This window comes from Dermacentor albipictus, chromosome 3 (assembly GCF_038994185.2).
Source record: "Dermacentor albipictus isolate Rhodes 1998 colony chromosome 3, USDA_Dalb.pri_finalv2, whole genome shotgun sequence".
NCBI lineage: Eukaryota > Metazoa > Arthropoda > Arachnida > Ixodida > Ixodidae > Dermacentor > Dermacentor albipictus.
Window position 1 is genome coordinate 112,508,117 of NC_091823.1, and position 16,469 is coordinate 112,524,585.

At 44.1% G+C, this 16,469-nt stretch overlaps 2 protein-coding genes across 7 annotated transcripts in view; one reads left to right on the top strand and one right to left on the bottom strand.

Moving 5' to 3' along the window:
- The window catches only part of Pfk (ATP-dependent 6-phosphofructokinase), a 130,503-nt gene extending 124,950 nt beyond the window's left edge, over positions 1 to 5,553 (bottom strand). For 4 of the 6 annotated variants that reach the window (XM_065440267.2, XM_065440266.1, XM_065440271.2 and 1 more), the window contains exon 1: positions 5,250 to 5,553. In XM_065440267.2, coding sequence (XP_065296339.1) covers positions 5,250 to 5,385 — 136 coding nt within the window. In that variant the 5' untranslated portion in view covers positions 5,386 to 5,553. The remainder of the gene's footprint in view (positions 1 to 5,249) is intronic. The other 2 variants (XM_065440269.1, XM_065440270.1) reach the window with 1 other exon arrangement.
- A 285-nt stretch (positions 5,554 to 5,838) lies between these two features.
- On the top strand, positions 5,839 to 13,891 carry RpL19 (ribosomal protein L19). The gene is made up of 5 exons (XM_065440273.1): positions 5,839 to 6,003; positions 6,309 to 6,415; positions 7,969 to 8,212; positions 11,605 to 11,715; positions 13,709 to 13,891. Exons 1-5 carry the CDS (start codon positions 5,999 to 6,001, stop codon positions 13,836 to 13,838), a joined length of 597 nt encoding a protein of 198 aa, XP_065296345.1. The 5' UTR covers positions 5,839 to 5,998; the 3' UTR covers positions 13,839 to 13,891.
- The last annotated feature ends 2,578 nt before the right edge of the window (positions 13,892 to 16,469 follow it).

Consider the following 16,469-nt stretch of genomic DNA (forward strand, 5'->3'; position numbering starts at 1 on the left):
TTAGTGACAGCACATCATAATTCCTCACAGAAGGCAATGCACAAGAGAGAGAGATATAGAGAAGTGCACAAAGCTAACTTTTTCAAAGTGAATTATAACTGAAGGCACTGAATAGCAACCAAGTAGTGATGACACTAAATTGAACACAGATAAAGACAGAACCACTTTAAATGATGTTCTAATAGCTTACACATACTATTTTTTAGCAGTAAAGCGCAACAGGTCAGTAAGAAATTGGTCAAACAAAAACAAAAAGCAAATTGTCACATGTCAATTGATAACATAACTATATTTTCGTGTGGAAATAAAAAGAATCCAGATGCGACAATAAATCCTGTTGCCTACAGATTAGAACACATAATGACACATAGCCCAGAAAAGAAAATGTCCATTATAATAAACAATTTTTAATTGCACCCATATAAGCGCACATTCGAAAATTGCTTAGTTGTGAATGGTAGCTATTTAATTTGGGGGTCTAACTGACAAGTAGGTACAACATTTTTTGTGGACTTCATGTATGGCTACATAAAGTACAGATTCATTAAATTGATGAGGGCACCCCAACGCAAATGAGGATCTATGAGAAATGCTGCAGTGGATAGCTCCACATTAATTTTGAGCATTTCAAGTCATTTAATGTGCACCCAAAGCTTGGCACGTGAAATCCTTTCTTTCTTTTTTTTTCCATATTACTCTCATTGACCTTTGGCACCTGTTGCCAGGAATTGAACCTGCAACACCGAATAAAAATTTCCCAATAGAAATCAATTGGGATTTATTTGCTGCACCTGCCTGCACAGCTACAATTTATAGAAGCGAAAAAGATAACACTAATCAGCTAATGCATACAGCAAACAGGCGGCTAGTTGGTGGATTTCTTTTATCTTTTATTGCATCGCTTGTTGGTAACAACATCGTCCAAAGTCTTTGATGAGACACCACTGCTCACACCAGGTTTACAGAAAACTTCTATGAGAAAATGGCCAGACACGATGGCAAACAAAGAACTGTCTCCAGCCTGATTCTCTCTAATTTGGTGTCATTCAGAAACCCTGGAGGCTGCTCTCTCCTTCGAGTCTGCCACTGTTTATGGCACTTAAGTACCAAAAATGTTTCCTAGGAGGAGCCAGCAAAGTTGGCAAAAGATAAAAGGCAATCACAGAGATTTGAAGCAACGCCTACAATAAACAAAAAATGATAAGCCTCTATGGTTTTGCTATAAGCAATCAGCATGTGAAGGGACTAAGCACATGCTAGGGCAAAGCAGTCTACATTGCAATGGCGAAACGTGCCAATCACTCTACCACAGCCCAAACGTCACGCATACAAAATTAATGCAAATGGATACGTGCAGTTCTGATTGCAATTAATTTGCGCCTGACAATAGCTTGGAAGACAGAATAAATATAGCCATGATTTAATACACCAAATGGCAGGAAATAATCTGACCCTCAGAGCAGTGAAGCAAGAGTCAACATTCGTTGCATCACAAAAGCTTAGAGGGTGCCCCAATTCTTCGGGTGGCACCATTAGTTTTGGAAACCATTTCCCGTATCTGCAGCTATAGCCACGTGCAAAACTGGCTAACAATCTTGGGATGTCACAGCTTCAACTCATCATGAGCGATCGTCACATTTTGGCTTACAACAAGCCACACTCACAACATAGCTGACGGTAGATATTCTGTCACTGCTTTTATCGAATTAAATTTTCCACAATATTTGTGTATATATTTCTTTGTTCTAACCATGTTTTAAGGCATATCATGTGCCAAAAAAAGAATGCTTTTGAGAAGTTAGGCTAGGTCAACACAGATGTATAGCCTACTATCAAAATGTAAAGACCAGATGGCCTTTGCTGGCAGCGTCCATCTGGTCTTTACACTGTTGCATTCACTCAGACTTCAGAAGTCTGAGTGAATGCATCATGAAAAGTTACAAAAGTAGGCATTTTCAACACCAATACTGGGGCAACAACAACACAACAACCCCAGTACCACTTGCCGGAAATTATGCAGAACCTAGAACATTAAGAACCAATGCAGCTCTTTGGCATGACCTCCAAGATTAAGCGGTGCCCGGGGCGTGCCGTAAATCTCGTGCTCAATTTATGATTTCCGTCACATCCACCACCCGCTAGGTGCATGCATTCTCTGCTTAGTGCTGTTTAAATGCTGCTAATAAAATAATTAGATGATTAGCTGCAGCTTTGTCAAAATTACTTCGATAGTATGTACCACTCATTTACAGCCAAAGTGAAACTTTGCTGCAGCTGGCCTTTAAAGTTGCTTTATGCAGACACGTACGGCCTATCGCAAAACAAAAGACCAGTCGACCGTAACTTAATAGGCTCTATACATGAACATACAATAAGCTATCCTAAGCCATCCTTGGGCAATTGTTTTCTTTTTTTTTCATTTAACTGTTCTACATAGATGCGTACTGATATACATGTATACTGTATCGCCCAACTTCCACACTCTCAAATGAGAGTAGCAGTATTTTAAATAAATAAATAAATATAGTTAGCTGACAATGCAGCCGAATTAATAGAACACCATGCATGCCATGAAAAAGTTGTGGGTTTGGATCCCCATGGTACTGTTCCGTATGCTATATCCTGTTTTATTACTTTAATTATTGAAGCACAAACACACACACAAAAAGGAATGCCCCCCAGAAATAAATGCACTTCAATTCCTCTATGCATTACTTGGCTCTGGTACAAAAAAGACCAGCTAACTCCACTACACGGGTAGCACACAATAAGAAACAGAAATTACAACAAGCACAATTGCTGACTTCTTTTTTCCTGCTGTTTTCTTCCTTGTCTTTATTTAACCACACAACGCCCATAAGGAAAATATAACTATGTGTATCAATTAACCAATGCATGAAAAAAGCTGCAGAACTATATTGCTACTTTTTAATGATGTTAAATGTGATTTTACTACACAGTATTACATATTACACTGCCCACATTAGCAAACAAGCTGAAAGCCTATATTAATCAAATAACACTTTCATTGGATGATAGCCATGATTTTCCTACACAGATTGCATTGTGTTGCAAAAAATGAAGATGAGTGGGCAATCATAGGATTTGCAAAATGTTTACTTTCTGCAAAGAAGTGGTACATTATATGGCACAAGGCACCAGGAAGCACAGATAATGACTCATTGTTTTTTTTTCAATAATAAACTGATTAAGACATATGATATGGCAAACATCATTGATTCAAGCGGGACTACTATTAACAATAAACTTACCAGCTTCCTTTGCAATCAGAAATTGAGCCAAGTTGCATAAAATTTAATGTGTCAAGAGTGTGTGCTTAAAAAGGACTTAATAATGTAGTTTTATTGTGAGTGAGAATAAAGTTAGCCGGCTTTTTTTTATCTAGTTAGAAAATTGTTTTTTTTTTCTCCTTATAGAACACACAGTCTTTAGGGAGGTGCAGTACTTAAATAAGTAATATTGGTGTCACATTGGGCACTTTCGATCCCGATCGGGCTCTATCGTGATTGAAAGTGCCCCAATTGGGATTGACAGTGCCCAACGTGGCAGGATTCTAGAGGTTTATACAGCAAGATTAAGCTCTGTCAGGACGTCACATATATAAAGCCACCAGCCCATAAAGAACAACATAGAAGCTCAAAAACAAACAATGAGCCAGGAATGACAGACGAACGAGACCTGACTCAGGCTCCAAGGCCACATCTATAGAGGAAGAAGAAGGTCACTCTATTGGAGGAATGGGATGTTGGACAGGAGCCATTTTTATGGTCTACTCAGCCTGAGACTTGCCCTGAGGGAATTAAGACAATTTCTCGCAATGAGCTTTTTTATATATATACATAAAAGAATGATTCCATTGAATGTGTGCTTTCTAAGCAATATAATATATAAGATCGATAGACCATTTGGGTTGCTGTAAGTAGCCCTCATCTGAAAGATGTGAAAAATAACGTACTTTGCACATAATTTGTGCGCAACGCCGAAGTGTAATTACGTCATTCTTGCAAACACATACAATAACTGACAGGTTTACGCAGGTTTGTGTGGCAAATTGACAAGAAAGTGCACCGCTTCATACAATAAGCACCGCAGCAAACACAATTTAAGGATAACGGAAGATGCAGGTTTGGAAGCAGGGGGTGGGAGGGTGTGGGGGCATGGTGATTGATGACTGACAGCCGCAATTAAATGGCGGAAGCCGCAGCGCGATACACAGCTATATAGCCAGGAGCTGAAAGCCAGAAGCGGGACGCCCGACAAATTTGGAAGCGCAGGAGCGCCAAAAGGTCACCGGCAAGGTGAATCCTGTCAGTGGGTGCCAAAGACAGAACTGTGTAAAACGCGCACCGCTTCCCCTCGGATGACAGCTAGCTGCAGCGATCGGGGAGTTCAACTCATGCCTCTTAAGAATCACTGCCCGCGCCTTTTCCCTACGACGAGCTCCTCAAGCTGAAAGCCCAGTGTTTATACATGCAACCGGGGGAAGCGGACGCGGTGCCAAGATTGGGCCCTGAGATATTACACTGGCCGGCGCGCGCGTCGTCTGCTACTGCGCGGCACACGATCTGAAACAATAAAACACTCTAGAGTCTCGCAAAATAATACAGCCGAGGCCCGAGATAGCAAAACTTGCACCACTATTGGAAACGAGCCGCATATCGTTACTTTGCCGGCGCGAATGTGTAGAAGCTCAGAATGGGATGCGAAACGGATATATTCAGTGACGGTAGTTCGGATGCAGTTTTCATCGATTACCTTAAATTAGACCCGCAAGAAAAGACTAAGTTGGAGTTAAACATTTCCGCACCCTTCACAAGCTCAGCGAGATGACCGCCGCACGTTTAATCAGTCTAATACATGACCAGATGCAAATGGAAGATATATACGCGCGCGCCAAAGAATTATTCATGACAGCTGATCACTCAAGATCAAAGGTATAACGCCACACCTCTTTTACTGGCAAACAGACGATCTGCAAACGGCGAGCTTATCACGAACAGCCATCCAGATATAGAAAGAACGAACTACAATTGGCACATCCGTACAGAACCGCGCGCTACCGACCGGCGTGTAATGTACGCGTAGCCTGTCACGTCGCGCAACATAAAGGACCGCCGCATTAGGCGCGGTAGATACCCATCCCGAAAAAAAAAAAAAGAAAAATACGAAGCCGCGACATACCAGTACCCCCGAGTGCACAAACAATAAGAGAGAAAGCTTTGCGTTACCTTGCGAGTCACCGCCGCTGGTGAAAACGGCGATCACTTTTCCTTTCTGCGATCCCTGGGCGACTCGGGTCTCGCGGATAGTCGGGCCCAGGTCGGCCCCGGAGGCGAACCTCTCCTGAGACACGTTTGCGGACATTGCTAGCGCCGTAGCTCCGAGGAGCTTAGGAGATGCGAGTTATGAGAGACGGAGATACAAGCGAGGCGGTATGCGGCTGTACTCTGCACCCAGTATCCGCTGTCCCTACGACCTTCACTACTCCACCGCGCAGGCTATGAGGGGAAGATGCCACTACAGCCGCTGCGACCGCTGCGTTCGAAATCACCTAGATGATGATGATAATGATAAACTATTTGTTTAGTGTGAATAAAAAACAAGGCTATTCATTTCAGTCTCAAATAAACAACTTTTTACACAAAACGTTTTTGAAAAACACACAATAATTGTTTGAATAGTAACTGTGCGCTTACCTTGTCATTTTTAGGCAAAACACAAGCGTGTACGAACACAAAACCGGACCTCTGGCCGCACTTTCAACAAACATTTTCTGTATAGTCAACCACAACAAAATGTGCTGCACCCTTCAGGAATTTGTAGTTAGTAAAGTTTATGAGGTTTATTATTACTCGAACTTCTGCGTGTAACGTTTGTTTAGTCAAAAAAATATAAGAACTACATTTTAGGCGGAGGACTACTTTCTGATCAGATCGGTGCTCAGTCCTTTCACACTGCGCGTGGTTCTGCTGCAAGCATGAGGTGAGTTGTCTGTACATTTTGCGCATTAAATACTAGTAAAGGTGCTGTTTCATGTCATAGCACACATTCTCAATATCAAAGTTGTGTTCGCCCACAGCCTCTCGGGGCCTCGCTTGGCGAATCTGCGTAAATTAAACATGTTTTGTCGAAAAGCCGGAGGCACATGATGTGGCGCTAGGCTTAGCTCTAAGCCCTAGCACATTTCCCGTGCGCAAATGCGTGCGTGCGTGCGTGCTGCCTTACTGAAGCGCACTGAATTATCGTAAAACACGTAATTTTGTAACATGCTCTTTATTTTTCTGCAGTACTCTGCGCTTACAGAAGCGGCTGGCCGCCGCCGTCCTCAAGTGCGGCCGCAAGAAAGTCTGGCTGGATCCCAATGAGACGAACGAGATCGCTAACTCAAACTCTCGTGAGTGGTCATCACTGGCGCTGGCGTTGCTGCTTGAAGTGTGTGATTGACGTATGGCGTAATTCCGAGGATTTGCAAGGATAGCTGTGCGCATAGGAAGTTTTCGCTTGTACTGCTTGTACCTTTGTATAAACCTGTTGACATGTGCGCCGTTTTCTGTTCGAACTGGCTTTATCACGCCAGCCAACTTTAAAGAAGCCCTGTTGTAAGGAATTGTGTTTTAAAGCAATATGCTATGCTATCGTTAGCAGCTGCCATCACAGTTCTTTTTGTAATCAAAACTTGGCACCATGCTTACGAATTCGGAGATGTAAAGATAGCGCGCATTTTTTTTTTTTTTTTTGCATGTGCCAATTCTCACTGTGTGTCACGTAAATGTACCGGGAACTTGTTGTTGCCTTGCACGCCTGTTAACCGTCGAAGCATGAATTACATTTCTAGAATTGACCCTCGACGCCATAAATTTGGTTTGACATAGTTTGTCGTTTGCTTATCTGGCAGTATGAACCGTCGTTAATGCCAGCATGAGCCAGTAGGCGTTGCAAGCTCGTTGAGTACCATTAACTTGATGCAATAGATTCGCTGGCCAAGTATTGACAACGGGAATGTTTTCGCTGATGCTCAATATCAACAGTCCCCTTCGATGCTATGGAGGCTACAGGCAGCCTCAGCCAATAGGAATGTAAATGCATGCCCGGGTGTTCTGCTTGAATTGTCTGCTTCTCATCAGAACCACATTTTTCATGGCAGCTGCAGACACATCAATAAAGAAGCGCTAATTGCACTGTTTGTCACTGTTAAATTGTTATGAGTGTGAACCTTGTAGAATATAATCACGTTGAGATAACCTGCATGCCGTGGTTTGGACCTGTGAAAGTAATGCTGATGTCATATGCGTAGAGACTGAACAATAATTGTGAAAAATAATTCAGCACATTGAGAATGCAGAACATGGTAAAGCGCATATTAATATTAAAGTGAGCAGGAAGCACTTCCCCATATTCCTTGCTGTGATCGGTGGTGTCTGTGTTCACATTGTAGTGCTTGGAAAGCGTTCCTAAAATTTTTTAATTTGTGCGAGGTTGCATTATTTTAGAAAAAAAAAGGTTCTTGTACTTTTGCCTCCTGTGACATATAAGAGAGCAGTAGACCTTATTTCACTAATATGCCGGCCTGAGTGGAACAGAAAAGTTTTTACTGCTGTTCTGGCCTTACAGATGTTGTGGCTCAAGAGTTTTACACTAAATGCTCTGGTGATGCTAGGCTTGCAGTGTGGTAGAACCTGGCCGATGCAGCGTTATTACAGATGTTATTGGATTTCACAGTTTGGAGGTAATGTAGTGTTTTGAGTGAAGGCTTGCATGTTGCTTCTATGCATGCAGTCAAGTAAAAGATCACTAAAAGCTGCCATAGCTTTGTCTTGCACGTTGACCGGTAAAGCACGCTTATGGTATTTTCTAGGCACTGTTTTGGAGTTCAATTGTTCCCGAGAGTGCCGTCACTTATCAGCTGTGTCCTGAGCTGCTGTTATTTGCTTTGACCGACCCTTGCAGGCCAGAATATACGGAAGCTCATTAAGGATGGCTTGATCATCCGCAAGCCTGTGGCGGTGCACTCGCGTGCCCGCGTTCGCAAGAACCAGGAGGCCCGGCGCAAGGGTCGGCACACTGGTCCTGGCAAGAGGAAAGGTACGGCCAATGCCCGTATGCCCCGCAAGGTCATCTGGATCCGCAGGATGCGTGTCCTCAGGCGGCTGCTCAAGAAGTACCGCGAGGCTAAGAAGATCGACAAGCACCTGTGAGTACCATGTACTCCAAAGTGTGGCCCTGCTGGGGGACTCCTCTAGCATGCTGTGGCTAGCGTGTGTGCTGTTTCATGTAGTTCTAACGAGATGGGTAAACTGTAGTGCAAGTGCTTAGCCTGAACAATGTTCTAAAAAATGGCCTATGAGAAAATAGGTTCATTCTACAGTGAAGTTAGTGCTGAACATCTAATTTTCAAAATTAGCATAAAATCTTGAGCAAGCGTACCTATCTCTGTAAGGCCATAGCCAGGTATGTGCACAGCCAGCCATAGCCTTTGTCAGTTGCCGTTTTGGTCAAACATGCGAAGTGCCACATGTGAATTAAGCATGAGACACATGGTGCGATAGTGTGTGGGATCTGCTGTACGACGCGTCGAAGCACGACTTGCCGCATATGCCGATTCGGGATACATGGTGTGAACAAGCGGCATGTAGCTCCAACCATTACTGGCACCCCTGCATGGACGCTCGGAATACTGCGTAACTTCACAAATAAAGTGAAAACAGACCTGTTTGCACAGCCCTCTCATTTTAAACAAAGGATGTCAATATAAACACTACTATGCAAGCAGCATAGACATGTTTCCGCAAGGCCACATTTGCAGTGCTGGCTCCGTTGACAGCTGCCAATAACTAGAAGCCGGCAGGCCTAGCTTGCTGGGCCGTCGAAACGGAGACCTGCAGCACTTGCAATGCATCCGCGTGCAGCTAGTAATGAAGCGCTTATGTTGGTCAGCACAACGTGCACACAATTACTTCGCACATAAATTGCAATACATCTGATTTTATAGACACTGACGGAAGTGAACGAGCAAGCAAGGCGAGCTTGCGATCTCAAGGAGAGCAGTATAGGCCTAGGTCACTGGCCACTGGATCCACGGCCGACAGCCTTCGAATTTTGTCCACGAAAGAGCAAGGAGCCCCCCCCCCCCTGCAAATCTTGTATTATCTTTCACCTATTGGGGGGAGTGGGGGTGACTTGCTCGGGGATCTTATGGTAGGGACAAAAAATTGGTGTCTGCAGGTTTTAGAGCTAGCACTTTCTCTGCTTAAATGTTGCTGCATGAAAATTGGTAATAGCAGCTCGTGTGACCTGTAGTAATATGTATTTGGAAACATGCTGAATTCAGTCTGTTTCAAAGACTCAATTCTTAAGACGATTACACATAGAAGGGCTGTTAAACAGCTTTAATGTCACCTGAAAAGGATGTCAATGGCTCACATGGGCGGAAGATATTTCACCATATAATTTTAGAACCGAAACAGAAAGGTGTATTCACACCTTGGTTGTCTTAGTTCTAGCCATGGTTATTTCATGTTGCCGATTTCTTGACACTAACTTAAAAACAGTGCCACAAGCTCGTTATGGATCAGTGGCTATGGTGCTCTGCTGCTAAGCATGAGGTCACACAGGTTTGGCTCCTGGCCTTGGCGGCCACATTTCGGCAAGGTTGGAACGAAAAGAATGCTCGTATGCATAGTAGGACCGCATATCCTCCACGGCTTCCCCTGCGTTTGGACGTCATGTGTACGCATCTTGCACTGAGTGAACGAAACCACTGCTTGCTGCACATGAGTCCATGGTTGTTACCGACAACCCGTTGTGGTTGCTTACTGGCTATGGTGTCGGGCTGCTAAGCACGAGGTCAGTGATTGAATCCCAGCCGCAGCGGCCGCATTTTGATGGTTGCAAAATAAGAAAACTCCCATGTTCTTAGGTTTAGGTGTACGTTAAAGAACCCCAGGTGATCCACTTCTGAAGTCCCCTACTATGGCATGCCTCATTATCAAATCGCGGTTTAGGCATGTAAACCCCTCCCTTTTTTTTCTTTATTTTTTGTTTTGCTTTGTTACCGACGCGATCATAGTGATCGCATACTTTTAAATGGCGCTCTGCCAATTTGGTGTCATGCATAGCAGTACATGAAAAATTAGCAGGTGCGATGCAGGCTTTGCTGCTTTGTTTTGAGTGGATGCTAGTGCCACTTTTGTTTCTTTCACATGAAGTAGATTAGACTGGCGAGCCAGCTGATTTGGGGTTCAAATCATAGATTGCACAAGAACTTGTTCACTAGCGCCCACAGCCAAACTAGCAAGTATATTGCTTGTCGCCTGCCAAAGTTTGTGGGATATTTCGTTGCTTTTAAATGCAGGAAAATTCGCCAGTGTCGTGGTACTGGCTGTTAAACAATCTTAATTTTGTATGTCAGTATGTTTTTACTGAAGCTGTATTTGTTAATACTAAACTGAAATAAAAAACGGTTAACTGCCTCACATTTATGGGCATTCAGAATATAACTGAGAGGGAATTTGATGCATAGCTCTGCTTGCTAGGGCATGTTTTCATATCTTGTCTGTGTCCGTGATTTTCAATTTACGGTATGTTTGGGCATTCAACCTTAACTTGTCGCAGCGTTATGTTGTGTGCCAAGTCTAGCTAAGGATGATCGCGCTTACCGCCTGTCAAATGCTACGTGATGACTGAAGACCTACCAAGCAGTCTGCATGCACCCGACATTCTTAATAAGCAGATGCCCCATTTCATTCCTTTAAACATTTTTTGCACTTCCATGAAAAAAGCTACAACCAAACTTGCTGCGACTTTACTATTTGTAGGCTTCGTAATGGTTTTGGTCAACAACATAAAGGGCGGCTTTCGATTCTTCTCATGTGTACGCAACAAATCGCGAGCGGCAACGATAGTGGCCACGTTTACACTGATACATTAGAAGTGTACCCTATTCGTATGCCGACGCTTGTAACGCAGTCAAGATATTTGCCCACCCTTAGCGGAAGCATGCCGTATTACATGTGTTTCTATGTCCCTGGCAGCTAAGCGCACCCACATCTGTTTCTGTCCTCTCAAAGTGGACATGGCCACATTATTGTCGCAAACTTGCCGATACTAACCATATTATTCATTACTGATACGGAAGAAACTGCTTCAATTCGCGTAATGTACTCGCGAGAAGAAAAATAATCGCATTCGGCTTGCTCCACCGACTGCCATTTTTGTTTTGGTGTCCCGCACTGACAGCGGCAGCCGCCTGCTTGTCGACCCATTGTCATCCCTCACCAAATGCAGGATGAAAAAAATGTTCATTTTCATGGGTAATTTAACCCGCGTAATGATTGCACCCCTGAATTCGCGTCAATTTTTGCGGCACAAAAATGCGATCGTTATGCGAGTAAATGCGGTATGTGGTTGTGTTCAAGAAATTTCTTCAGTGCTGGCTGTACATGGAGCTTGCCACTGGTGCAGGTTGTTGCAAGTAGTAACTGGCACAAAATGGTTGACAAGTGCCTGTGGTGCTCCCGCTAAGCTGCTGCTTTGTTCACAAGCTCGGAGTGCTCACTGTGGTATATTGGGCTGCACCTTGCGCAGGTACCACGACCTGTACCTTAAGGCCAAGGGCAACGTGTTCAAGAACAAGCGTGTCCTGATGGAGTACATCCACAAGAAGAAGGCTGAAAAGGCCAGGACCAAACAACTCAAGTGGGTGGCTTTTCCTGCCCTTTTTAATTTGTTGTACTTCATGTACGCAGTAGCTCAGCTTCTGCAATGATGCACCGCCAAGCGCATGGTCGTGGGTTTGATCCTGGCCGCGGCGGCCGCATCCCAATGAGGACAGAATAGAAAAACACCAGTGTACCTTGCATTCGGCGCTCGTTGAAGAACCCCAGGTGGTCAAAATTTGAAGTCCGCAACTATGGTGTGCCTCATAATCAGATAGGGGTTTCGGCACGTAAAAGCATGGAACTTTATTATGTTTAATTTTGTGCAGCAGGTGGCCAGCAGAAAGCAGGGTTTAGGCTTAGTCATGCATGTTTGTGAAATTTGAACAGTGAGAAATGGGGGGAACTGAGCTTAATTTTCATTTACAGCTGTATGGAAGCATTGAAAAGTTAGCTTCGTTTTTTTTTTTTCTTTATTTTGTAAAATTGATTATGGATGACAGTGAGACTTGTCCTAAGCGATGTATTCTTAATAAAGGAAAATGAAAGTGGAAGAGAAACAACTTGCCATCGGTGGGAGTTGAACTCACCACCTTTATATGTATTTAAATTTTTATTTAGAGAGACCTCACGGGCCTATGAAGAGGCATAGGGTGAGGGGATATATGGTACAATCTATCGCAAAATACAATTGGCAAAAAGATATTGGTGCATACAAGGATTCAAATATTGGCTCAAAGTGAAGAAATCTTGCATATTGCAGAAACCAGACAGATGTGAAAAAGAGAAAAAAAAAAGCTAAGCATTGTATAAAAAGAGCAATAACAGCACGACGCATTGCATAAAGGCAGTTACTTTGCGTTGGGACGTTATACATTGCGTAATGTTTAAAAAAAGTATGTAATACTGTTGGAAGTGAGCCACGATCAATCTTAGTGTGCACCATAACTTAGCCTGGGGATTGTTAGCTAGCCTGAGATTCCTAAGGCTAGATTATAGATATATTTGTGAAAGCCCAAGAAAGTGGATGGAGGAAGAGCCATTATTAGCTCAATTGTTAGGCACTGCAAGTGTCATGCAGAGGATGTTGTTCAGCTCCCGCTGGTGTTCTTACACTTTCAGTTCCCTTGAAAACAATTTAGTCCTCATTCATAACTGATGTTTTAGTTAATGAGACGGCTCATATACTGTTTGTTTTCCATGGCTTTAATTTTTATTTCATATTTTATATTCAGAGCATGCCACTTGTTTATCCAAGCACTGAAAAAGTTCTACAAATGCTGATGGTTGTCTTGCATGAAAGTGAGAACAATGAGAGGCTTAATAGTGGTGGTGGACAGAGAAATTAGATATATTTTGCTACATCTTCTGGTAAACTGCCACAGAAACTTGTACTTTCAGTTTGTTCACAGAAAAACAAGCAAATTTTTGCATGCAAGCGTAATATAAACACACAATGAAGTCTGACTGCTGTGCAGGTGCAAACAAATTGATGGTGTAGCCTGGAGTGTTCCTGTACAGGGCTGGCTCATTCATTACACATCAAAATGAGATTGGGTACACTCTAAAAAAAGTTTGCGCCCTTTGGGTTGTATAGCTGCCACACGACAATAATCGTCATATGCCTTGATGCGTTTCCTTTCCTTGACGCTGCGAGCCCGGTACTTTCCAGTAACGAACGGCATGACATAGCATTCCCGACAGGAAAGTAGCGGGTGTGGCATTTTCAAGAAAGGAAATGTATCGAGGCAGATGACAATTATCGTGTGGCAGATATACGCCCCAAAGGGTGCAAACTTTTTTTAGAATGTATGATGAGTATGCATGTTCCCCTTCAAGAAATGTCTTAGCTCTGATAAACTGACATTTGGTTCATATTCTCATTGTCAAGATAGTCTACTGACAACTCCAATCACTTCTCCCTTTATTTTTTCTTAAGCCTTTAGAGGTTGCTGTGAATGGTGCCTTACTGTTGTGCTGCAGCTTTTGCCCGGTATTCTGTGCTTACGTGTGTGTGCCTTGTCTTTGTGCAGCGACCAAGCGGAGGCCAGGAGGCAGAAGGTTCGCGAGGCCCGCAACCGCCGTGCCGAGAGGATACAGCAGAAGAGGGCAGAGATGCTGCTTTCCCTCCAGAAAGAAGAGGCTGCAGCCGTCAAGAAGTGAAACTGCCGCACTGGTGTGGAGGAGAAATAAAAATGTGGACTGTTCATACTGTACACCACACTGCGATTCGGGTCTTCCCTGTTTTCAGCCAATGGCCTGTGCTTTGCACACTTGTGCTTCATGCAGATAAGCGTTGCAATGCTGTTGTATTTCTGTTCTTTCAGGTAATTTTTGTGTGTGCAGCCAACTAGGAGCTCATATTGCTTGGTTCATGTGATGTCACCGCGCTTTAGAATGGTTTTGGGAATAGCTATGTGTAAACTAGGTCTTGGAGACACAGTGTGCACTCTAGTTACTGTCTTCAAGATTATAATGTGCACTGCTGGCTGGTAAATTTGGTCGTATTTTTGCTTGAAAAGATGAAACTTGCATCTACAGAGAATTCATCGAGGCTTCATGTAGGAAAAGCAAGCATTCTTAGCATTGCGGTGCTATGTGATAGAAGCAGGTTGTTCATGTTGTAGCTGATCACGTGTGGGAAAAGATGGATTGCTTCATGCAATCCAAGAGCCACAAGTCGTTCAGAATCTCTTGGTTTCCTACATAATCTCATACTCTTGCCTATGGGGGATCGGCATGCAAGTTCTTTAGAAAAAAAAAAAAAGATGTCCATAGCATTGTGCTCATGTTTCATTGAGTGGTCGGGTGGCCGGTGGTTGCTGAAATATATTTGTCTGCACTCAGTGTTACAGACACTATTTGTGTGGGTTAAAACTACTGTGTAGAAGTCAAAATTTCATGATCATCTTGACATGATCATGGAAAGCTAGCTTGGCAGCTAGAAAAGAGTTCGTAGGACGGTTTGATGAAAAAACGTACCTGCGTGGAAGCAGAGCAATACGTAGATGAATATCTTCAATCCCAGCGGCTGCCTGGTTTGCTCTAAAGAGATACCCGTCCTCCGTCGATTTTGCTCTTTATAGGGGCCGCATGGCGCCACAGGTCAGTACCACGTAGGCGTGGTTGGCTGCAAGCTTGGGCCGATAGCGGCGACATATGCTGTAATCCGTGAAGCATGCAAAAATGGTGTCGCAGGAACCGACGTCGATATGGTCGCCAAGCACTTGACAGCAGGAAAAACTGCGTGGAAGCAGGGCAATACGTAGGTATTGCTCTGTTCAATCTCAGCGGCTGCCTGGTTCGCTCCAAAGTGATCAACTAAAGAACAAAAAGCAAAAGACACTATCCCCGATTTAATTCGGAAGACATTTCTAGCCCACACTTATAGTACAAACGCCGTTGGACACTGCGTAATGAGATCCAAAAGCGCTTGCATGTCCACTGTAGCTCTGGCCAAAGATTCATGTCTTCCACCTAGTCAGCGTCTACGATGTCCGCAAGAATAGACGTTTGCTGAGCCGCAAAGAGCCGTCGTGCACATAAAATGCAAACACGGAGGCAGCCGAGGCAAGTAATGGGCGCGTCACCATTTCAAACGGCTGCGCTGACGGGATCACCGGGAAGAGGGTCTTTAGTGCGCGTGCGCGCAACGCTGCCTACAGCGGAAATACAATGAAACTAGAAGGCTTTACCTCGTCATACATATTCAGTGTTTTTACAGCGAAGCTGTATTTTTCTACCGTCCAAGGAAATTTCGTGTCGTAAGCAAAAGACTCCCCATACGTGGGCCGATACCGAAGATAGTGCAACGCCGGGCCGACCTTGGCTGAGGTGAAGCAGGCACTCCCCATGCGTGGGCCGATCCCGAAGATAGATAGTGAAATGCCGACACGACCTGCGGAGGAGGTGAAGCAGGCGTTGAGCGCTCCCCATACGTGGGCCGATCCCGAAGATAGTGCAGCGCCTAGCCGACTCACGAGTTCGCCATTCAGGGGGCCCACGTGCACAGCTTCGCTGGTCGCCCTTCTTCACAGAGGGTCAGGGAACAGATTTTTTATACAGCGAGTAATACGGAGCATTCTTTGATTAAAAAGATATTTGTATCACCGGCTCAATCCACACGTGTCCATGATCATCATCATCTTTTTATGTCCACTGCAGGACGAAGGCCTCTCCCAACGATTTCTTCCCTTGTCTTGCGTTAGCCGATGCCAACTTGCGCTTGCGAATTCCCTAATTTCATCGTCTAACCTTATTTTCTGCCGTCCTCGATTACACTTTCCTTCCCTTGGCACGCATTTTGTAACTCTAAAATGGTCCACCAAGTATCTGGCCTACGCCTTACACGTGAGCCACACACGTAAGCAGCAACGCGTGTACGAGATAATTAGTGGCTTCGGGCATAACGAGAAACGAAAAGTATATTCTACTATAGTATAGTTTACTACTACTTCAATCTAAGTATAGTTTGCTATGTACTTCGATCACCACTGCTGACGGAATAGGCTATACGTCGAACACCCCGCCAACCATGGCGGTGTCTTTATTAAAGTGGCCGCCAATTATCCACCTACGCATTACACGTGAGCCAATTATCTGGCCTACGCATTACACGTGAGCCACACACGTACGCAGCAACGCGTGTACGAGATAATTAGTGGCTTCGGGCATAACGAGAAACGAAAAGCTATATTCTACTACAGTATAGTTTACTACTACTTCAATCTAAGTATAGTTTGCTATGTACTTCGATCACCACTGCTGACGGAATAGGCTATACGTCGAACACCC